The following is a 23,662-nucleotide window of genomic DNA, read 5'->3' on the forward strand; positions in this document are numbered from 1 at the left end:
CGGGACCCCTGCCCTCGCGGCGCGCCCCGGGGCGCCCGCGTCCACGCGATCCAAGCGGCGCGCGGGGCCCAGGCGGAGGCCGCCTCTGTGTGGCTTTGGGGCTTGAGGCCTCCCGGGTCTCGGGCCGCTCCCCGCCCCACCCCACAGTTCAGCCTGTCATCCCTGCGGGCCGCCACCGGAGCCCCGACGGAGGTGCTGAGTTGTCAACGTAAATTCCTAGTTAAGCCACTTGTTGATAAAGCCCCGGGGCAAATTGGTCCCTCTTTACCTGCCCGACCCCCGCCCTCGCCGTCGCGGTCCTAATTGCAGCAGGAGCTGGTGGCAGGCGGCGGCCTTGCGCCGAGCTAATTGGGCTGGAACCCGCGCGGGCTTCGTTCAGCTGGACGCCTGGAAAGACGGAGGAAGAAGCCGGGGGCGGAGGCTGGGGGAGTCCACGCGGCCTGGGACCTCCGGCCTGGGGTGGGCTTTTGGTGAAGGAAGAGCCATAATTGCGGGGTGGTCTCTGCGGTCCACGGAAACGGACGCGGCGACCGTTGGCGGCTCTCCTTGCAGCGCCGGTCTCCCGCGTCCGCGTCTACGCAGGCCTGGCTCCAACCCCGCACGCACTTGTGTGCGTTGGATCCTTGCGCCTACCGGCCTCTCCTCCAGCGCGCCCCGCCCCAAACCAGAACTCAGCCCAGAGCGGAAGGTCTGAGCTTCGCTCTCTTCCACCCGTCTCTGGACCCATTTCGGGACCCACACACGCACGAATTAAAAATCGAGAGGGTTTCGGAGACGGCAATGGGAAATGAGGCCGCCTGGTCCAGGCCCCAGGTCCAGACTGAGTTTCCCCACGGGCACACGCAGGTCAAAAACAGAGCCGATTCCCCGTATAATTCAAGCCCCCCAAAAACGTAGCTGGGATTGTCCAAGGAAGAGACTTTTGACTATTTTTTCCTCTTAACGTTACTACCTAATTTCTGGTCTCCGCTATTTCCCGTTACCCATATAGGCACATCCCCAGCAATTTTGCACTTGAATTCTCCGGTTTTGCAGAAAAGAGGAGAAAACACTTGGAGGCACCCGGGCTTCCTGAACCTTAGAGTCTGATTAGGCGTCTCACCCTCTAGCGGTAACCTAGGCTGCATCCAGAGTCCAGCGGAGACCCTTCCTATCCACCCCTCTCCCCTCGTGCGTCCAGCGCCTGCCGTATCCGAGGCTAGGCAGTCCCACCACTGTTGAAGGGGAGCGACGGGGCCGGAGATGCGCTCGTATTTGACTTCCAGAAGGCGCCTCTCCGGGAGCGAGAGTCCTGGGTGCGCCTGGGCGCCCAGAACACGGCCTTTCCGCTCACACGCCCGCAGGAGAAGGCTGAATCCGCCTTCCTGGGCTCCCACCCAGGCAGGACCAAGCGAGTAAGAAGGGGGAGCTCACTGCTCCCATCTCCTAAGACCTTGCCCCAGCCCGAGAGTTTTCGAATTTGCAACTCCAGCATCCGGCGCACGCCCCCTCCCCGGGGATGGTCGAGGTAAAATAAACACGGCGTTCAAGCAAGCAGAACCCATCATTAGCCCAAACCACGGTTAAAATAATTGCTTCGTCGCAGAAGGAGAGGGGCAGTAACCAGCCGGGTCTGCCGGACCCTGCCGCCGCCGCCGCCGCCGCCGGGGCCTCGGTGGACGCCGAGTCACGTCGCAGCCAGGCCGGCCCCGACCCAGAGGGGTGGCGCGCGCGGCGCGGAGCCCGGGTGGGCCCGGGTCGCCGCGGAGAGAAACGCGTTCTGAGCTTCCTGCGCGAGTCAGAAGCCACCGTTTCGGCCGAACGCCAGCTCTCCACAATTATTTTCTGGGAGGCGACTAAAGAAGGCTCGAGTCAGACTCGCAAAGCTAGAGTGAGTCTTGACTGCTTAAAAAGGAGAGAGCGAGCGAGAAAGAAGTTAGGGGCAGGTAGGCGGCCGGCGAAGGGGCAGACGGAGAGACTGAAGCTAAGTCCTTCAGAAAATGCTGCTTCGCAAAAAACGCGGAGAAAGCGTGGGGGTGATCGCGAAGGGGTGTTAGGATACTCACTACTGATCTCCTACAAAGGGCAAATTTGACTCCTAATTGAGTTAGTTTTCATGGCGAATTACATGGGTCTTAGCCCAATTTAGGGGTGGGGTGGGGATGACCCCGCGGAAGCTTAGCCTGCAGCTGCCACGTGAATCCAACTCATTCTTAAACTTTAACAGGGGAAAGGGAGGTGGGAGGAGAACGGAGATAAAAAGATCGTCTTAACCCTGAGATATAACAAAATGTTTAAAATATTTTGAGGTTTGTGCTTTTTAAAATAGCAGGTCTTCCCATGTCAGGGATAGAATTTTTGCATGTAATTAATTTCTGATTATTAAGAAAAATACCTGGGATAAAATTAATTGGTGCTGGAGGAGAGGAATGAAGTATTTAAATGAAAACCAAGTGCCCCCAGGAAATAAGTTTTTCTAAAGAACCCCCGTGAGGAGCCGTGTGTGATCAAACTGCTCTAAGCTTTGGCATAGCTCAGGCATTGAGAAAGTACATTTCAAAATAAAAGAACCAGAAAGTGTAAGTGACTATGTTTACACTGCTGTTTTGTAAATTTTTAAATTCTACTGGGTATGAAGCGGCTGGCTGATAGGAAGGTGGGCATTGGCTGAGATGCAAAAATAAGAATAGCATCAAGGGACACGGAGCAGTTTTAAAGGCAAAGAGCCACACGGGTCCAGCTCTGCAATTGCCTCAAGTGGAGACCCAGTGCCTGGGCTGGTCAGGACCCCTGCCCCCTGCCCAGCAGGGGATCCCACTGGAGGTTTGCTCTTGGGGGAGACAGGGACCCATAGGCCCCCAAGGAGCCAATGTACTCCAATGTCTGTCTTTCCCCAAATTTTCCTGCACCCATCTAACTCCTCAAAAAAGAGTGGCAATACCCTCTTGTCCGGGCGACACCCTGGGCGAGGGCAGTTGATGGTCTTGATGAGCCCCCACTCCTAACAAAACAGATGCCCTGTTCAGAGCAGGGATGTTCAGGCCAGGCCCCATCGCTCACTGTCCCTGGCGTTTCTCGGAAACTAGCTCTTGGGGAGTGGGGGGGGGGGTGATCCCGAGCCCCTTTGTCCCATGGGGCGGGGGTTACAGGCTGGAGGGTACCCTTTTCTTGTTATTCAAAGTGGAGAGCTGTGGGGGACATGAAACAGAGCCTCCCCTCTTCTTCCTGGAGGTGCCTGAGTTGGGACCCCCTCCACTAGTGCCCTTCCGAGGAGGAGGGAAGAGTCTGAAACTGGAGCCCTCACTCGGCCCGAGCTCCTGTCTGCAAAGTGGGCTCAGCGACAGCAGCTCCTCAGCCCCGCGCTCCTGTCTGCAAAGTGGGCTCAGCGACGCAGCAGGCGCTCAGTGGTTCCCTGAAGGCAGCACTGTTCTCTCGCTGTCTTCACAGGGGGCCCCAGGGTGGCAGTATCTGTATTTTCACCACCATGCAAATAAGAAGAGGGGCTTGGAGAGATCTGGAAGCCGAACAGAGACTGCCCAGCAGCTGGGACGGAAAAGGGAGGGGGGCGGGATTCTAACCCAGGTATTTGGTGGCTGGGCCCCTGCCCCAGAGCTCCCTCCCACAAGGGATGGGAGCCCTCAAGGGGCTCTGTTGACTGCAGAGACTGGGGACTAATCCTGGGGACCAATCCTGGCTGGTGCAGGGCCACACCTGACTTCATTAACCTGCCGGCTGTCAGCACATCAACTCTGAGTTGTCACCGGGCAGCGGAGGCTCTCCTCCACCGACCCACCGATGATGCCCTGCCCTCTGAAGTAGGTGCCACACCACTAGGGGTGGGGGCAAAAGAGGGTGCCCAGGGGAGGGGACCTGTCCAGAGTGAGCTGATCGTCTATTCGAGTTCACGCCGCCAAAGCTCAGTCCACGAAGGTGAGACCCACAGGACCTCACCCTGCATCCACAAACAGCAGGGATGAGGGAGCACCCCCAGTGATAACAACCAGGTCAAGCCTTACTCACAGCTGGATACCTGCCACCAAGAAGGAGGTACTGTCCCTGTACTGGTTCTGCAACTGAGGCAGAGAGGGGAGGCCACCAACCCCAGGCCACACAATGAGCAGTGGAAGCCAAGTCTCTCTAGTTTTATTTAAGACTCTGCCCTGGTTTGCATGGATGTGGCTGCTCCCCCCACCTTTAGCCCCATCTCAGACCCTGGTCAGAGCTCTTCCGCACTTCTTCTCTGGTTCTCAGGCTGCCCTGTGAATGGGCACTGACTTTGCCCCCCACTTTAAGATAAGGAAAACCAGAGGCACCCAGAGGTGATGTCACCTGGGAAGGCTCTCCAGGCTCCGTGCTGCCCTGGCCTCCTTGCCCTGCTTTCCTCCCTCTCGGGCCCCTGGAGACACTGGAGAGGGCCTCGCAGGCTCTCCTGGGAAAGCCCACCCCAGGGCTAACGGGGATGAGGTCTGGGACCCACTCCTCTGAAAATGGGACACAGAGAAACTTCCATATCGGAGTGGCCAGTGCCCGCCCAGTGCCTGGAGCCCCAGAGGGAGATGTCCAGTTTGTGCTCAGCTGGGGCCAGGTGTCCACACACACACACACACACACACCCTCTGAATCCATCTCTTCCTCCTTAGATGTCCACTCTGTCCTCAAGCAAACCCCCTGCACCCCTCTGCTGGAGCCCCTGCTTCTCGTTGAGTCTCTGGGCTCTGGTGACCTCTCTGGGACGGGGAAGGGTCTCCCTGTCTCCCGTCACCCGTGCCTCCGCTCTGGGTGCGCAGGGCAGGCTGCCCCATACCACTTGGCTCTGAAGGGCGCTGTGTCTTCTTCCCGAATCACACACATAGAGCTGGCTCCCCCACTGAAAGTGCAGAAAACACACTGGGGAGGCTGTGCAAGCCCACATGCCCAAGTGCAAGTCCTGGGGGGGAGGTGTGCCCTGGGGCCGCACGGATACAACCCTGCTCGGACAGGAGCACCCAAGCCTGACCTAGTTGGGGAGGCATGGGTAGGGGGCATCAGTTCCATTTCCTCAGCAGACCTGGGGGCTGCGGGCTGCCCGCAGGCAGGTAGTGCCTCTCCCTTCCTTAGCCTCTCTGGGCTGCTCCAATTCTGTTTGCTCCCTAGAAACAGCACTTGTTTCCGTGTTTTCGATACCCTCTAAGAGGGAATAGAGCTTTGCAAGCTGTCAGTGAAGACGAACAGGCACACACTTCACACACACCGGCAGGTTTCTGGGAGCAGATTGCAACTTTTCATAAAGAAACAAATCTGAGCACCCGCCACCCCCACCTTGGCCTTGCTTGGCCTGGCCCTGGTGTCCCTTGTCTCCCTTTCTGCCAACCCCTTCTTCCCCACAAACTATGTGGGTTATTGTATCTCCCCCTCAAACCTGAGAAACAGAAAATACCTGATGTCTACATTTTAATTGATATTTTCCCTTTTTTTTAAACTCAGTCATTTTCGCCTTCTCGGTCTTCACTGTCCACTCCCCCAGCCTCCAAAGGACTTCTTTCCATCGGTCGCCCCCACCCTGCGAGCCAGTATTGAGGACTGGCCCCTTTCTCTCTGCTGCACCTTTTGGGAAATGCCTTTCTCTCCCTCTATGTGGATCCCTTGCTCAAAAACAAGATCTGGGAGGCACTCCCTCTGGCACACACATCCTCACTCCCCACCCCCACGTTGGAACTAACGTCTTCTCTGCATCTTTCTGAGTGCAGCCGTCTAGGCGGCAGGGATGAAGAGACCTCAGCTGCTCTGGAGCCAGCCCGTGGGAAGGAGCACAGCCGCGGGCCAGGCATCCGGGGTGGGAGCTCCAGGACGCACACTGTCCCCGGAGCGCTCTCTGTTCCTCAGAGCAGGATGCGCCGCTAAGGCCAGAAAACTCCCAAAAATCTTGCGGGGAAGAGGGCTGTAAATTCCTGGGTTGCAGCATTGTCAAATATTTCACTGAAGAGCGTCATGGAAAATGCGTGCTTTTGGGTAAAAGGCCAAGTGGAGGGGCAAGCTCAGGACTGCAGCAGCACAAATACAAGTTTCTCTCTTTTTTTTCCCTTGACCAAAACATGAACTTCTCCGCAATGTACAACTGACAGGGGAGATTAACTGCCAGGCCTGGGTCATGGATAGCCCCCACCACAGCTGCCCCCCAAGCATGGCCCTGGGGGGGGTCCCCACAGGTGGGGTTTCTGAGCCCCGTCTGAGCCTAGGGGGTGTGGCCAGGCCAGTGCGGCCAGAGGGTGTGGCTCTCTCCTCTTCACCTGGGGTACCCCAGGAAGACTCTCAGAGGGCCCCAGACTCTGGCTGGCCCTTGACAAGAGAAGACAGTGGACTGCCTAGGTTTGGAGTCTAGTTGGCAGCAGCGGGCACAAGTGCAGCACAGAGCGGGAGGCTTCCCAGTGGCATTCCCTAGGAGCCCTGGGGCTCCCCAGACTTGGGGCCCCCTTCTAGTGCTCACTCTGCCTGCATTTCTCGTCTCTGCGACTTTCCTGTGTGGGCTGCAGACAGAGGCTTGCACGGTTCTGCGGTCACAGCCCCACAAAGACCCGCACAGAAGGCAGATGGTCCTCGAAGCCGTGCACGCTCCCCGGCACATCTAAGGGCAGGAAAGCTGCTCTGTCACTACAGACAGAGTAGGAGAACCCCGAGACCCAAACAGAACCTGCCTCCCAGGGTTACGGTGAGGGGTTCTGAGCTAGAGTGGACCTTGAGGTGCCTAGCAAGGGTACAGAGTCGGGCCTCCATGACCGTTAGCTGTATGATCTCCGCATTTTGCTTTCACATCACCACACCCCACTGCAAACACACCGCCTGACGCTCTGGGTAGACGCGGCGCCCCTGTGCAGACCCTCTCCTTGCAGTACGCAGCCCAGGGCGCTCCGTGTGCACAGGCATGCACCACGTGTAAAACCGCTATATCGCGTCCAACATAACCCATTAGAAGCACAGCTGACCACAGTGCACACAGCCCTACATCGTGTGGTCCACAGAGCCTGCGGCAGGCATTCTGTCCAGAATCCGCGGCGCTGTACATGCCCCTGACGACTCTGTGTGCGCAGCCCCATGCATACTATGCCCACTTCCTGATAGCTGGTGTACAGGACGCCTCCCGGGGCACTCCGATAGTCCACACACACTGCGCCACTCTGTCCCCATCTTAATATTCGTCACTTGCACCCACCTCAGTGACGTTCAGCACAAGAAGCAGTCGTGTCTGCACACCTCGTGCTCCTCTGTGCACACAGGCCTGACACAATCGCGCTCATGCCTATGGGGCTGTGCTGGGTGCCCTCTAGTTCTACGCCTCTTGCCCTCGGGACAATACTCTGCACGTTGGCACTCGCCATACGTGTGCACCGTTAGACTCTGCAGAGGAAAACACCCCACTTTCTGCACAAATCACCCTACAATTGTGGGGAGGACACCCGCTCTCCTCCTGACCCTGACTTTCCCCGCACAGTCTCCCGACGCGGGGGCTACGTTTTCACCACAAATACCCCTCCCCCAGCCCCCACCGAGGCCCCCAAGCCAGGAGGCTTCCTTTTCTGCCCAGCGCCCATGTTGGTCTGGGGTCCGCCCGCACTACCTTGTGTCGCCTTTGGACGTCGCCCGGGAAGGGGATCGAGGGAGCGGGGACGAGGGCGGCGCGGGCCGGCGGTAATGCAGAGCAGGGGCGGCGGCGGGCGGGGCGGCTGCCCTCGCGGTGGGTGGTCGGCAGCCGCCCCCGCCCCCGCCCGCGCTGCCGGCCCGGGCACAATCCGAGCTGGATCTGGTTCCCTGCTCGGGTTACGGCGCGCTCTCGGCCCGGGCGGCTTCACTTAAGCAATTAGCCAGTAAAAATACCTCGGGCTTGGGGAGTGGGAGACATGGCAGGCGTGTCTGTTTTTACAGCCCCCTCCCCATTTGGGGATTCCTGGGGCTTGCGCTGGAGCGCAGATTTGATTTGGGGTGGCAGGGGGTTCTTGATGAATCTTTACGCGAGAGCAGAAAGCAGCCGGAATCCCCCGTCTGCATTTTCTCCGACCGTCCCTGGAGCTGGGCCCCTGGGGGTTTTGTTTGTTTCTGTCTGTTTGGATAGCCTGGCTTTCTGGGCAGTCTTGTCTAACTCCCAACAGCTCTAAGAAAAAGATGCCGTTATTCAGTCCCATTTTTTTTTTTTTCAGATGAACACACTAGGTCACAGCATGGGGAATCACAGCTAATAACACTTGTATCATATACTTGAATGGTCCTGAGAGGTCTTAAACGTTCCCACCGCAGAAAAAGAAATGGTAACTATGTGACAGGATGGAGTCATCTTGCACCATGTATATGTATCGAATCAACTGCACACCTGAAATTTACCCAGTGAGTCAACTGGGGAAAAATAAACCAACAACTCCTGCCGGCTCCCTGCCAAAACAACAACAACAACAAACCAGCGGAAACTAATGCACAAACGGCTTATGCAACATTCCTACACACTGAAGGCTGGATTCAAACCCAGACCACATCCGACTGTAGGTCTACAGGTAGAGGGTCTCTGCCCTGTTCTCGGGGGCTGTATCCTAGTTCTGCAGGGTGACCTAGGACATGGGCAACGTCACTGAATCCATCTGTAAAGGAAGGGACAATATTGACCTGGGAGGACCATCTGTTAAGGTTAGAAAAGTATTTTCAGGGCTGTTAGCCAGAGTCTTGGGTTCAGTTTATGGATGCGAAGTTGTGGATTCACGGGTGGGCTCCACGAATTTGGTGAAACCCTGAAAATCATTCTACAAACGTCACAGGTATATGTCCTTTGGAAGGAGTGTGTGTAAGGTTGTAGATTTCAACAGCTTATCAAAGGGAGTCACAGCCCAGAGAAGGGTTAAGAGCATCTGAGAGGCTTTCATAACGCAAAGCTCAACACTGGGTGCATGGCCAACAGTTGATAAGTTCTGTTATTACCATGTGCTTGTGGCATCTATTATTCTACCGCCATCAGTTCTGGAATGGGTCTCAGTACCCTTGAGCCTGGAAAGCCAGGGATGGGGGTGGGGGCAAAGGAAGCATTTCTAAAATTCACTTTCTCCACCCCAGGCCTGTGAGGAGGCATCTGGGAGGGCAAAATTCCAACAGCCAGCCTTTGGAGGTGGAGAAGAACCACGGAGAGGTGTTCGCTTGGCAGCATGGGCCCAGCCAGGCCCGGGCCTCAGTTTCTCCATTTCCAAAACCTACGATCTGAGAGAGCTCTCGGGAGCGTCTGAAGAGCCAAAAGCTTGGTCTCTGGGCGCCTCGAAAGCCCTCCTTGCCATGCCTGAGGTTCTCTCCAGAATGAGGGCCTCCGGATCACAGAGCCGGCGCACATTTCCTCCCCCTTTACCTGCTGCCCCGGTGGAGATGTCGGGGCAGGGAGAGCCTCTGTCTGCCACACTCCTGAGGCTCCAAGGCCATTCAGCCCCTCCCTGGGCGCGGTAACTGCTGGCCTTCCCCTGCAAAGTCTGTTCTACTGCTAGATCTCAGGGGTAAATGGGGGCCAGGTGGGACCCAGCTCCACACTTCCTTCTAGGAACGCCAAAGCTTTTTCCCAACCCACAGGAGCCCCCACAGGGAGCCAGTGAGAAACAGTGATGTGCAGGAGCTAGGAAAACTGATCTGCGGTTAGCCCAAGGATGAACTCTGCAGCCCTCTCCCCACCTAAGAGAGGGCCTAGAGGGAAGGGGGTTGCTGGAAAAAGGCCCCCCATCTTCACGCTCCATACAGACCCCTCATTTTGGAGGCGAGCTGTCAGTGGGGGAGGAGCGAGAGAAAGGGAGGTGTCACTATCACTTTCTGGGAGCCTTCGCCCCTCGCTGCTTTGGGAGAGGGCCATCTCCCTGGTTAGCTTCTCTTCTATAAAGGTCAGACGCGTTCCCAGCAGCGGGCGGTATCGGACCCCTTCGCGGGGAACTTCCCTCCCGGCGCCACGGGGCCTCCTACCCTACAGCGGCCGTTTGGTGGAAGAAAAAAAAAAGTGATGGAGAGAGAGAATATGAAAGTGCGTGTGCATGGACGTGTACGCGCGGGAGAGGAGCTGCCGTGCTTGTGCGGCCGGCTGTGCGTGGGCGAACGTGCAGGGCAGGAGTGTTTGCAAGTAACCGAAAGTGTGTCCTCAGCGAGTAGGCAGGGCCTGAGCTCTCGTGCGAGCGCTGGGGCGCCTGAGCCGTGTGAGGGGTGTTCTCTGGAAAGACGGACGGAGGCCGTGCGCCGTGCTCAGGATGCCTGCGTTCGGCGGGTGCCGGCCGGGCTGTGTCAAGCGGAGATGGGTCTGCCAGCGCGCGTCTCCCTGCGCGAAGACACAACCACATACTAAGCGGTCACGTCTCTCACTCCCCCCTTCCCCAGCCGGCCCCTGCCAGCGTGCGGAGCCGAGACCCTGGGAGAGCAGAGCGGAAGCGCGGCGCTCAGAAGGTGGCTTTGCCTAGAGCGCGCTCCGCTAGGGTAAGCTACGCCGCCGAGACGCCCAGCTCCTCGCACGGACGTGCCAGGCGCCCCGGAGGCGACGAGGCGTCTACCGCCGAGGCTGCAGGCGTCGGAGCGAGAGAGGGTTGGGTCAGCGGGTGACAAGGAGGCCAGAGAAACCAGGGAGGCCGGTGGGCTTTGAAAAGCGCCGCGGTGCCACACTTCGAGCCCAGCACACGCCTCTCGCCCCGCTTGCGCCGGGGCACGGCGTCCTGGTTCCTCGAGATGACCCGCGAAAATACCCCTCGCCTCCTTCCTCGGAAGTCTGCGGAGCGAACGGCACTCACCTGGCTCCCCGCGTGCGACGTCGCGCCCGGCTCCTGCGCCGTCTTGCGCTCGGCGCCTCCGCCCCCCACCTCGTCCTAGCCCGCACCCCTGCGCCCGGAGGGTGGCGGAGGAGGGCTGCGTGCGAGCCCCCTGCTGCGGGCAGCCTGGCGCGCGAGGGCCGCCCGGGCCCGAGCTCCCCGCCCGCGCAGACTGCCTTCCGGAACCTGGCCTGGCGCGCAGTGTCAGAGGCCCCCGCGGCGGCGGCAGGCCGAGCCCACAGGGGCATTAGGCCAACTCCCCCCCGCGCACGCGGAATTCTATTATTATTATTAAAGAATCCCCCAGAACGTGTTTACGTTGGGCCGTATAAACTTCCTGCCAGGGCCTTTACCATCTGCGAGAAATCGGAACCTGCTCTTGCGAAGCGGGGACACAAGCATCGCGGGGCCAAATAGGCGGGTTTTCAGCGTGTACGTTGGGGGTGGGGGTGTCAGCTGAGCTATGTGTGGGCTCACATCAGAGCGTGGCTGGTGTACACACGAGTGAGAGTAGGTGCGAGCTGAAGCTCCTTTGGGCCTTTTGTGTGTGCGTGAGCGAGCGCGTGAGTGGGCACGCACATGCCTGAACGCCATGTGCGCGTGAGTGGGAACGAACGCGGTTGTGTTTGCAGGTCTGAGTCTGCGAAATTTACCGCGTTTGCCTGTGCATCAGTGTACGCACGAGTGCACGTTAGTGAATGCACCCCGCCACTTGTTGGAGGAGCCCGTGGGGTCCTGGTTCCCCGCAAGGCCGGAGGTTCTCACTCGCTCCCCGAACGACCCGCGGCGCCGGAGACAAAGCTGCAGCGATCCGCCCTGCGCTTTCGTTTTCCGCCCGCGCTCGGCTCCAGCGGCTGCCCGCCTGATCGCGCGCTGCTGGGCGAGTCCGAAAAGTCCCGGGCGCGGCGCAGTCCTTCCCGGGGCGGGGAGAGAGGGTAGGCGGTCCCTCGCTGGAACACCCGCCCGCCGGCCGCGGGGACTCGTAGCCGAGCCGACTGTGCCCGCGATGGCCACGACCCGGCGGTCACAGCCGCCACTGCAGTTGCGATTCGCCACCGGGAAGTACGCGTCGGGGAAGGCCCGGGACTCCGGCTGCGTTTTCCTCCGCGCGGCCCGGGTAGGGAAGGCGGGGTGGGGGGCGGGGAGGGGGTGGCCAGCGCGCAGCTGGGCTGAACCCCGGGCCGAGGGCGCATTAACACTTGCTCGCCAGGTTGGTGGAGGCGGGGCGGGTTCCGCAGGCGGCCGCTGGGAGGCGAAGGTGGGGGCCCTTTAAGCGCCCACCACCGCGGGGTGCCGGAGGGGGGCTGGGAGGGGAGGGAACTCCTGGAGGGTCTTACGCCGGCCCGCGCGAGACGCCGCCGCCGAGAGACGACACGGAGCGGGCGGCCTCGGCTGGAGTCGTGGAGCCGAGCGCCGCGGGTGGCGAGGACCGAGCGCTGCTCCCCGCGGGGGCGCACGGCCACAGGCCCGAGAGGGGGGCGCCTCCCCCCTCAAAAAAACCGGTGTGTGTGTGTGTGTGTGGTGGGGGCTTCCTCGCGGCCTCCGCCCAGGCTGCAAAGAGGCTGCTCTCAGCCTCTGCTCGGCTCCTTCCCTTGTGGGAGGGCGGGAGGGAAAGAGGGAGGAGAGTAGGGGGAGGAGGGAGCGGGAGGGAGAGCGGGGGGCTCTGCGCCAACCGCCCGCGGACCCGGCCGCTCCTCGGGGAGGACGGGCGGGCGGGGGAGGGCGCGCCGAGGCTCGCTCCGGAGAAGCGGCCGCCGATGACGGCAGAGGTGTAGCCAGCCCCGCGCGCGCAGCCCCCTCCCCCTCGGCCCCCTCCCCCTCCCCCTCCCCTTCCTCCTCCTCCTCCTCCTCCTCCTCCCGACTCGTCGGCCGCGCAGAGCAGCAGCGGCAGCGGCGGCGGCGGCAGCAGCCACCCGATGTCTTCGGCGCCCGAGAAGCAGCAGCCACCGCACGGCGGCGGCGGCGGCGGCGGCGGCGGCGGCGGCGGGGGAGGCGGCGCGGCCATGGACCCCGCGTCGTCCGGCCCGTCCAAGGCCAAGAAGACGAACGCCGGCATCCGGCGCCCGGAGAAGCCGCCCTACTCGTACATCGCGCTCATCGTCATGGCCATCCAGAGCTCGCCCACCAAGCGCCTGACGCTCAGCGAGATCTACCAGTTCCTGCAGAGCCGCTTCCCCTTCTTCCGCGGCTCCTACCAGGGCTGGAAGAACTCCGTGCGCCACAACCTCTCGCTCAACGAGTGCTTCATCAAGCTGCCCAAGGGCCTCGGGCGGCCGGGCAAGGGCCACTACTGGACCATCGACCCGGCCAGCGAGTTCATGTTCGAGGAGGGCTCCTTTCGGCGGCGGCCGCGCGGCTTCCGAAGGAAATGCCAGGCGCTCAAGCCCATGTACAGCATGATGAACGGGCTCGGCTTCAACCACCTCCCGGACACCTACAGCTTCCAGGGCTCTGCCGGCGGCCTCTCGTGCCCGCCCAACAGCCTGGCGCTGGAGGGAGGTCTGGGCATGATGAACGGCCACTTGCCGGGCAACGTGGACGGCATGGCTTTGCCCAGCCACTCGGTGCCCCACCTGCCCGCCAACGGCGGCCACTCGTACATGGGCAGCTGCGGCGGCACGGCGGCCGGCGAGTACCCGCACCACGACGGCTCAGTGCCCGCCTCCCCGCTGCTGCCCGCGGCGGCAGGCGGGGTCATGGAGCCCCACGCCGTCTACTCCGGCTCCGCGGCCGCCTGGCCTCCCTCTGCCTCGGCGGCGCTCAACAGCAGCGCCTCCTACATCAAGCAACAGCCCCTGTCCCCTTGCAACCCCGCGGCCACCCCCCTGTCCGGCAGCCTCTCCACGCACTCCCTGGACCAGCCGTATCTGCACCAGAACAGTCACAACGCCCCTGCTGAGCTGCAAGGTGAGTGGGGAGCCCCGGGCGGCCCCCAGGACTGGGCGGTGGGAGAGGTGTGGTGGACATCTGTGAGCGCACTACAGACCTAGCCCCCAGACTGCTGGCGCCCTGGTCCCGAGCCTGCGGCGCCAGTCCCCAAGCTGCACCATGGAGGCCTCAGCTCCCCAAGGTGTCTCTCTGTCCACCTCTCCCGGTCTGAGGGCTGAGGGCAGCCTGGAGTCCCCCCATAGACTAACATTCCCTTTTCCTTTCTGTTTCAATGCCCGGATATGTGCTGGCAGCCCCAGCCTGGCCAGGTAGGCCCCATCCTCACCTCAGAGACTTAGACTGCAATCTTCTAAGTCCCCTCAGGTCCCTTAGCCCCCTGACACCTGGGCAAGTTCCCAGGATGGAGCTGGCCCGTCCCCAGGGCAGCTGGCTCGCTCGCCCTGCTTTGGGAGAGCCGCCTCTGCTCTGAGCCGAGCAGGACGGAAGAGTTAGGCCCAAAGCCGGTGGGGCTTGGCGCTGGCGCTCAGAAGCTCAGAGCCCGGCCTTTCGGAAACCAGGCCTGGGGTGTACGAACATTGAGTTTGGGGCTTTTTGTGGCAATAGAGGCTGAGAGGGGCCCAGATCGAAGGTCTGAGCTGCGGGCCCCAACAAACTGTTTCTCAGGATCCAGGTTTCCAGGCCCACAGGTACCGCTCCGCTTCCAATCCCCCCTGAGAAAAAAAGATGCACTACCATCTTCTCCTCTGGACCCTCCGTCTCCGCACGCGCTAGTAGCCTTCTGGGTCTGGTTCTTGAAAGAGCTTGGAGGGATCCAAGCAGGGGCCTGTCAGGAGTCAGCTGTCAGCAGCCAGCGGGAGGCAGGAGCCGGTCCTGGAGAATGGAGGGCTCTCTCCACGGGGGTCGGCACAACTGGGGCTGCTTCAAACTCCAGCCAGGGTTCCAGAGGTCCTGCAGGCTCCGCTCCCCGAAGACCCTTCCTCTGGAGAAGCCCTCTTTGCCCCTGTGTTGGCCCCTGCTGGCCTGGCTCACTGCTCTGGGGACACCGCCGCCTCCAGGGGCTGGAAGGTGGCTGCCCGGCGCCAGGCCCAGGCCTCAGGCTGCCCTGGAAGTGGAGGCCGCTGGACCTTCTCTGCTGGCCCCTCTCACCCCTTCCCCATCCGCCACCGGAAGCCTCCCAAGCCAGGCTCAGTGTCCACGGAGGGAGAGGCCGGGGCAGCAGGCACCCAGGGTTGCAGGGATCCTTGACCGTGTCTGGGGAATCTTCCCTCTGGGTGCTGGCCCGACTGAGACCTGAAACCGGGAACTGGGACGTGGGGAGGCCTCGGCCCAGCGCCGAGCCAGGCAGGCCTGTCCCCGGGGTGCGCCCCACAGTGACGGTGCTTCTCCACCCGGAGCCCGGGCCTCCGGAGGCCACCCTTTAACGCCCCCTTTCCTCTCGCCTCGCCCCCGCAGGCATCCCGCGGTATCACTCGCAGTCGCCCAGCATGTGTGACCGAAAGGAGTTCGTCTTCTCTTTCAACACCATGGCATCGTCGTCCATGCACTCGGCCGGCGGCGGCTCCTACTACCACCAGCAGGTCACCTACCAAGACATCAAGCCCTGCGTCATGTGAGGCCACAGCTCCGGGCCCCTCCGGGCAGGGGCCGGCTGGGCGCAGGGACTCCGGAACCCGTCACCAGAAACTGCTTTATTTTTATTTTTTTTTTTTTTGAGGTATAACCGTCAGCAGAAGAAAAGGGTTTGACCCCTCCCCAACCGGATTATTGGGAAAGGGATCCCGTGAGGCAAAGACCGAGCGAGGTCGGCACCTCCCCCCCCACCACTCCCTCAACAGTTTTTTTAATGGTGATGGCGGGGGCCTGATCTGACTGCAGCTGTTGATAAATAAGTGTCTATTTTTGATCCGACTGAAACCGGCTGAGAAGGTGCTGTGTTGGGGAAGAACTCTCAACATCTGAACACGAATTTCTGCTATGGTCTCTCCCCATCTCCCCCTCCAACGGCAAACGTCGGGGAAGGTTTTTAGGAGAAAGGCAAACGTGTGAAACCGTCATTATCAAATACTTTTATTTTTTGGTTGAGTATTTATCGTTTTATTTTTAATTTTTTTGGAAAGAATGTCTTGGAATGCGCGTCTCCTTTTTAGAGCCGTCTCTTGCAGGGAAAGGAGGGGCCGACAAGAAGTCGCCCTCTCCCTCCCCACCTCAGAAGTCCTCCCGTCAGCCACAGGTGGATCCTTGTGCGAGTAACTTGCATTTCTGAAGCCACTGCTCATCTTAGGAAAGTAACCAGGAACCCAGAAGCAGGCGGCTCTCCCGGCCTCTGCCACCGTCCTCCTCCGCCTTCCTCTCCTTCCTTCTCTTCAGGCTTTTTTTGGTTTGGTTTCGAACTTTGTTTTGACTTGTTTGGTGGGTGGTTTTTCTCCCGAGACCCAGCTGTCTCCGATCTCTACTGTAAACCTTCTGGTGGGAGCGTGAGGCAGGCAGGGTGCCGTGGGGACGGGGAAGGCCCGCAGAGCGCCCTGAGTCAGGATTGCGGTGACGCAGAAAGGTTAAGGCACTTTTTTAAAAAAACGATAGCAAGGCTCATCCTGTTATTTATTCTACTTTCTTTCCCTAATAATCGAAACACCGCATAGGCGCCTCCGTTTATCAGTATTAATGGTGTAACTTTGTTGGCAATATTTGCCGCGTAGAATTTTTTTTTTTAGATATCCATTGTAAATTTGAAACTAAGTCTGATCTGTGTAAAGACAAATTTCCATATGTTTTATATAAATATATATATATATAAAATGAAGGACTTCCCCCCCCCTTTTTTTAGTATTTTGGCTGCTGGGGTGCAGCGTTTGTGACACGTATTTTAAATTTCCTTCTGCACTGTATAAAAATGACAATTTGAGGATGTTTTTGCCTTTTGTGTATTTTTTCCTAAAAAAGAACAAAATAAAAATGTATAACATTTGTATATGGCCTTATATTGTATCAACTAGAAATAAAATTGCATGAGTATTTTCTTGGGATTGCAGAATATCTTCAAAATATAGACAGTAACCAGCCTGGGATCGCTAGTCTTATTTTTTTTCTTTTTTGTATTTCAAGTATGGATGATTCTTAATCTTTTTTTCCCCTTTTTATTTGTTGGCCAATCCTTCTCTTTTCACTCTTCATTTCACATTGAAGTGAAATCTGGACAAGAGTAACTATTTTTCTTGGCTTCTGTTTTTTAAAAAGAGCCCTTTGCCCCTCTAAATGTCATTTCTTGTTTTAAAAAAAATAAACTAAAAAAAACCCTGTAGTTTTCCCTCCCCCAGGGAAAAACATACATATATATGTGTGTGTGTTCGTACATATATGTATATACAACATTTTACACTTTCTTTTTGGTCACTCCAGGACCAATGAGAAATGTATTTTGAGTTTCAAACTTTACTGTTTCCAACTGTTATCGATCATGGAGCATCTTCTAAGGTGTTATTTTTTTGATAGGATTTTTTTTTTTTTTGGTGCCCTACACTTGGTTTTCCCCAATGGTGAAGCAAATAAACTTTGAGCAAGAAAAAGGCTGTGTTGGTGGGAGAGCAAGGTGATAGGCACGTTTCCCCCCTAAATCATTAGGGGGGAAATCCATTTTAAAAAGTCTGTCTCCCCTACTGACCCTCTTTCTATTCCAACTCCCAGCTACCTAGGAAAACAAACACAATAAAGTCACATTGCCGGTGCAGCCGTTCAAGACCCACCACAGTTTCTCCGCGTCGTGGGGTCATGAGCCTCTGAACCTGGTTCTTCTCAAATTTGACATTTTGGACATGAGGGCAATTTCTCTGGTGCTCTGTTACATCAAAATTATCAATAAACTCGCCTGGGCAATTAATGCCCAAACTAACAGCTATCTATAACACGGAGATAAAGGGGACAGGAAGAAGCCGGCGACTTTGTCCCTCGGGTCTCAGGCAGCCGGAGCGGCGGGCAGCGCTTGGGGAGCAGCTTCACCGAGGACGGAGTAGGCCCTGTCTTTGGGGAGGAGCCACCTCTCCTTATCCCCTGCCCCCACTGATGCCCTGGAGAACCCGGCCAGGGAAAAACCCTCAGGCCTCCGGTGCAGGAGCCGCTGCACTGGGGATCCAGACAACCTCGGCGGGCAGGCGGGAGGGGCCCCCTCCTTCCCCCCGTTGGAGCCTGCGCCCCAATTAGAATGGAGGCTCCGGGGAAGTGGGGCTGATTAGGAGAAACCCAATGCCGGCCCAGTCGGCGGGCGCCCCGGTCTTCTGCTGAGGCGTCTCCAGACCCCGCACCCACTCCCTTGGCTTCTTGGCGAGCCAGAGGCCTTTGTGCGCCCTGGTAATGCAGGGCTTTGGCGCCACTGGACCAGAGTCCGGGGCGGCAGTGAACCCCGGTTTTCCTGTTCGTCTCCCCTGCAGCACCTTCATTTCGGCGGGATCTCTCAGCGTGCTCACATCCCTGCCAGGCTGGATGGGAGGCATCCAGAGGGACTGGGGCAGGAAAGCCGGCCCTGGGGAGCCCAGGGATCCAGGATGGGCCTGACCTGGGGCCTGGGGCTGAGAGAAAAGTCCAGCCTTCCCCTCAGAGAGGAGAGTCTGGCTTCGGGCAAACCCGGAAGGGCCAGATTCTACAGGCGTAACTGCTTCCACATCCACAACCAAGATTTCACAGGCCTGCTTTGCAGGACTGCATTCGCTGTTGCGGAGGCCGACCCAAGGCCCATTTTGGTCTGGCTCATGCCAGGACTGCAGGATGAAGCTCCCACTGCTAGGTGCCAACACAAAAGCCTGCACAGTTCGTGCAAGTTACCAGCCTACAACGCAAACGCGCTTCTGAGGTGGTCACACGGCCTGCACTGGGTGTGGGTGCGTATACTTCTAGCTTAGGAACATCCTCCAGAGAATTAATTCAAAAGTCCTGTGCATACCTTTAGGGTTTGTCCTGGAACAATGCAGACGAGATACCCTAAAGGTATGAATACCCCCCAAAGTAACAGGCCTGGGGGTGGGGAAGCGGCCAGGACGGAACTCGATAGGGTTTCTATAAGAAGACGATACATCCCGCCTTGGCTGCAGCTCCCTGCAGCTCTCCGCGAGGGGCCGACGCCCTGGACGCAGCCGCGCCTCGGCTGCAGGCCATGGCGGCCCCAGGCAGCAGCTGCAGCAGCGCCTTGGCGCTGTGTCCTGGCTCCCTGGCCCCTGGCGGAGGCAGGCCCGGGGACCAGTCTGCACTCAGGGTGTGCGCTTCAGATGGAAGGGAAAGTGCCCGCCGGGTCCTGCTGCTTTCTTGGCTCTTGGGGCGAAACTGCAGGGGTAGGGGTGGGGAGGGTGAGGTACTGAAAGCCTGGCTCCCCGCCGGCAGCACTCCTGGAGGTAGTGCAAGGACGCAAGGACAGAGCTGGAGCCCCAGCCCCGCAAGGCTTGACCTGGGCAAGCCACGTCACCTCTGAGCCTCACTTTTCCTCCTGTCTAATAGTAATGTCATGTAGACCTATGGGCACGGTGGTCAGTGAGGTGATGCCGGTCGGGAGCAAGACAGCCTAGCTCTGGGGTGCCCAGATGGGAATGGCTATGAGATCCAGGCATTTCTTATCCTTCTCCCCTTCATTGTGGGGATGGGTACCAAACAAGATGCAAGAACTAATATTTTACAAGGCCGCCCTCTCAGGGGCTTGAGTATCCAGCTTGGGGACTGCTGGACTCCCCATCTTCCAATATGATGCACCTGGACATTCGTTCCCTCCCTTCCCAGGGAGGAAGAAGACATCATCCCATTTAGCTCAAGAGATGAACTCTGACATGGGGTTGAATCAGGGGTTCCGATAAGGACCCACCCCAGGACCTCCTAACCTCTGGTCAGGAGACCCCTGAGCTCAAGGGCTTCCCTTCTGAGAGAGTGACTCAGGGACTGCCCTCATCAGAAACACCAGGGCTGTCTGTCTGCTCCATCTGTGGGTGGGGGGTATGTGTGTGTGTGCTGAGTCACTGTGTTAGAACCTCTGGAGGAGGGACCCAGGAATCCTCAGGCCCACAGACTTCCAGGGGGTCCTGATGGGCACCAAGTTTAGAGTCTCTCCTCCGAAGTTCTCTGGGCTCCTGAGAAAGCCTAGGAGAAGAAGCCTCACCGTGGCCTCTGCTGCCCCCTCCCGTCCAGCGGCCCAGCCGGCTTGTGGTGTTAACGGAGAAGCAGCTGAGCAGAGTGCCTGGAGCCAGGGCTCGCAGACACAGGGCTCGCTCACATTCAGGAGGTGCCCCGGCTGGCCTGTGGCCATCCTCTTTACATGGCACCTCCATTTACCTCCTCAGCGGCCCTCCTATGCAGATCCTATAACTCACTGCTCCCGTTTCCAGATGAAGAAACCAGCTTGGGGAGGTTAGGGGATTTTATCCAGACAGTCCTGGTAAGAGGTGGAACTGAATGCAAAGCCCATGTTCCCTACCACTGTATTAATACCACGTGGCTCCTGGACACCCATTTTCCTCCAGCCACGAGGCCTAGTGAAAAAAGGGAGAAGTCGAAGTCTGGTCCATGATCCAGCTTCCTACCTGTGCTGAGGAAATGATGATGGGCAGGGTCTGCACAGGGGACTGGGGTCTCTCTGATCCCCATGCTGGCCTTTGGATGGGGTGCGGAAGCTCCCCGAGCAGCCCCAGCTCAGACCCCCGACATTCACCTCCTCTCTGGGATGATGAACCTGGTTTTCATGTGTTCCCACCATAGCCCCCCTTGAGAGATCCCTTCACTTCCTCAACTCCCCCTAGTCCAGTGGAGAAAAACTCAAACAAAAGTTTAAGCTCAAGACAAGAGAGGCCAGTTGGAGCAGGGCGTTTGGCTACAGCCTCTTGCTCTGCTTCTGGGATCTTCTGGGCATTGATGGCTCAGAGTTCTGAGCTGTTTTAAGGAGGGAGGGGCTTGCTTAGCATCTCCCGCTGGCAAGCTGTGATGGAACACTGACTTACTGTGGGCCCACAGCCGCACTGATTTCTGGGCCTTGGGGATGGGCAGGGGAGAGGGACACTTGAGTCTGCAAATGTGGAATACTGTTTTGTCAAGACACATGGGCAGAGGACGAGCTGGCACAAATTCCCTCGTTCAGAATGCCCTTTGCCACTGGATCAGACAGGATTCAGTGGCTGACACACCGTTGCTGTCACAGATCCACAGACCAGCACAGTCTGGAGGATATCCAGCCCGAGGATATTTGGGGTCGGTCATGCCAACACCCCGAAGGGGTGATGTGCACCAAGGCCAAGGCACCCAAGCCCTGAGTAGAGGCAGAAAGCTGGCGCTGTTTACGACCCTGATGTTGGATGGTTGGGCTTCCCAAGTAGGCACAGTGGTAAAGAATCCGCCTGCCGGTGCAGAAGACTCGAGACTCGAGCTTGATCCCTGGGTAGGGGGGATCCCCTGGAGAGTCTCTCGGACAGAGGAGCCTGGTGGGGTGCAGTCCGTGGGGTCGCAGAGTCAGACACGACTGATGGACTGAGCATGTGTGCCTGCTGGCATGGTCACCAAGGTCCCCTCTGACGTACAGAGCAGGCTGTCTGAGGGCATGCACGGGGTGAGTCTGTTGAGAGGACACAGGTGCTGGGGGCAGGTGGCAGCCGCACCCTGCGGCTAATTTCCCACAGTGCCTTGTGTCAGTGGGCTTGCAGCCCAGGAGAAGCACTGCGGCTGGACAGTGGCTGAGGAGTAACAGTGGTGATACGTCCCCCCAGGCTCGTCTCATTAAAACCAGGGAGGAGGCCGGGACTCCGGGAGCCCTACTGTGTCTAGGCCCTGGGATGTCCCCTGGAAGAGGGTATAACGCTTCTGTTTCAAACCAAGTCCCAGAGTTCAGCAGGCCCACGTTTCTGGATCCTGCAGTAACACCTTCTCACGGTCCCAACTCAGGTGAGCAGGGATGGCGAGCCATCTCTGACCAAATGGTGCGAGGCCCAGCGAGTCCTTCCCTGGAGGAGAGCTAGGGGTGTGCGGGTGAGCAGGGACCCTCCTCAGGAGAGGCAAGCGCCTCTGAGGGCCCGGGAATTCCGCCGCTGGCTGCTTCTGGGGCGGCAGCGCCCCCTGCTGTCCACTTTGCAGTTTGCGCCGGGACAACAGCAAGGGCCCTCCGGGAAACCGGATCTCATGAACGTGGCCAGAAGCTGTGCACGTGAATCCGATTTTGAGGTGTTAGGACCTTGGACTTTTGTTGAGGGGCAGCTGGCATTTTTTGGGAGAGGGTCAAATTAAATGAATTTACTCTTTTCCTAATTACACAAATGAGAGGGCTTATTTAAAATAAATAAACTGTAGACAAGTGAATGTTAAGAAAGCAAACACGGATTCAAACCCATCCCTGGAGACAGCATGTCAGCCCCAGGAGACGTCTCCCTGCACACAGAGACTCTGCTGTCCCTGGAGAAGGATGACAAGCCCAGTGGTGGAGACCCGGGGAGTCAGAGGGCCTGAGTCCGAGTCCTGACTCCACTACTCCCAGCTGTGAGCTTGGGTGGTTGCAATGGCTCAGCCTCCTCTACACCTCAGCTTCCCTGTCTGTAAGATGGGGGTCATGGTAGGGGCACTTCTCTCAAAGCATTCAGTGAATCAGAGACTCTATGAAGGGCTGACAGGTGAAGAAACCAAGAGAGGGCAAGCACTCTGCCTGAGGACATGGTGAGGGCCTGTAGAAGCGGGACTCACGGCAAACCCTGGTGTGTATGGCTCCCACCCCACATACTTCCACCACCAAAGCAACCGCCTCTGCTGTCCCCATGGGCCACCGTGTCTCCCAGCTCCCCAGGGGGCCTGCTGGTGGGCGAGAGGTGATGGATCCATGTCTCCCTAGAGGACAGGCTTCTCCCTTGATGGTGGGGAGAGGCCCTGGGGCTGAAGGCCAGCTCTGCTGTGTGACCTCATCAAGTTGGATAACCTCTGGGAGCTGCACCTTCTGCACCCAGAGAGTGGGGACGACGAGGCCTGCTCCGTGGGATTCTTCTAAGGGTTAAGTGAGAGAATCCACCCTCAGAGGTAGGGAGGGATGTTTTAGTTTGCTCACAACTCAGCACTTCAGGGTCTGAGTTTACTGCTTCCAAACAATCCTAAGTCCAAAATGTCCACATTGCATGGTCACATGTCAGCTCCCATCATAACCTTTGTGGATTTATGGACGTTGAAAATAAAGAATTCCATTCACAGGAAGAAATCCTGCCCCACTAGAGGAACAGGAGTGTGGGTTCCACTGTTTAGAAGTCTCTGCATGTTTGAAAGATTGCCCAGGCAGTCTCCAGTGAAAACCTTGGATGATGACAGGGATTGAGGAGGCGATGGGAACACAGAAGGGAGGGCATGGTGGGGTGGGGGACAAGGGGCTCTGCCTCGCACCACGGAGCAAGCCAGTGAAACTCAGTGCCTGAGTCTCTCACCTATCCAGGCAATAACACACGGGTCTGTTTCTAGCAAGAGGAGAGGCTGGCCCGGTGACCGGCAGATGGCGGGCTTCCAACAGGGACATGCAGATCAGAACTGACAGGACAGACTCGATACAGGATGTGGACCAAACCTGCTGCCTGCTGCCAGGAGACGCCCCTGCAGGCTCCCAAACTGAGCAGACCCCAGCCCCAGGGCTGTGTCTGCCATTAGCACGTACGTGCCCTGGGGGAATCCCCCCCAAACAATCCTTCTTCTAGAAAACAACTCGGTTTTGTCTGCCTCTTTCCACCTCAGGTGGTCAGGCGACCTTGACACACAGGGATGGGATAGAAGATACACAGATAATCCTGGTTCAGCCTATGATCAGCTACATCCTGACTCCTGGCTTCACTACCAAAGCTGGGTAACTGTGGGCAAGTTACCAGCCTGTGAATAGCGATGCCCCTTGAAAGTGCCTATGAGGATCAGGTGAAATTATGCATTAGCGTTATCTATTTAACTTGTATTTCTAAATTACACCTTCAGTAACGTAAGTGTATTTATAAATATGTTATACATTAACATCATTATAATATAAATGAAACTGTGCAACTGATCATTAATGAAGA

At 58.2% G+C, this 23,662-nt stretch overlaps 1 protein-coding gene and 1 long non-coding RNA gene across 2 annotated transcripts in view; one reads left to right on the forward strand and one right to left on the reverse strand.

Annotated features, from left to right (window-relative positions):
- Positions 1-10,954, reverse strand: part of LOC138419720 (uncharacterized) — a 386,183-nt gene extending 375,229 nt beyond the window's left edge. Inside the window, exon 1 of the long non-coding RNA XR_011249042.1 lies at positions 10,734-10,954. This is a non-coding gene — a long non-coding RNA (uncharacterized lncRNA). The remainder of the gene's footprint in view (positions 1-10,733) is intronic.
- A 1,118-nt stretch (positions 10,955-12,072) lies between these two features.
- On the forward strand, positions 12,073-15,723 carry FOXF1 (forkhead box F1). Its single transcript, XM_069552595.1, has 2 exons — positions 12,073-13,658; positions 15,093-15,723. The coding sequence occupies exons 1-2, from the start codon at positions 12,668-12,670 to the stop codon at positions 15,251-15,253; spliced, it is 1,152 nt and encodes a 383-aa protein (XP_069408696.1). The 5' UTR covers positions 12,073-12,667; the 3' UTR covers positions 15,254-15,723.
- The last annotated feature ends 7,939 nt before the right edge of the window (positions 15,724-23,662 follow it).

The sequence above is a fragment of the Ovis canadensis genome, chromosome 14 (genome assembly GCF_042477335.2).
Source record: "Ovis canadensis isolate MfBH-ARS-UI-01 breed Bighorn chromosome 14, ARS-UI_OviCan_v2, whole genome shotgun sequence".
NCBI lineage: Eukaryota > Metazoa > Chordata > Mammalia > Artiodactyla > Bovidae > Ovis > Ovis canadensis.

Coding starts and splice junctions, on each gene's coding strand:
- FOXF1 (XM_069552595.1), top strand. CDS start 12,668: ATGTCTTCGGCGCCCGAGAAGCAGCAGCCACCGCACGGCGGCGGCGGC. Junction 13,659..15,092: donor CGCCCCTGCTGAGCTGCAAG/GTGAGTGGGGAG, acceptor TCGCCCCCGCAG/GCATCCCGCGGTATCACTCG.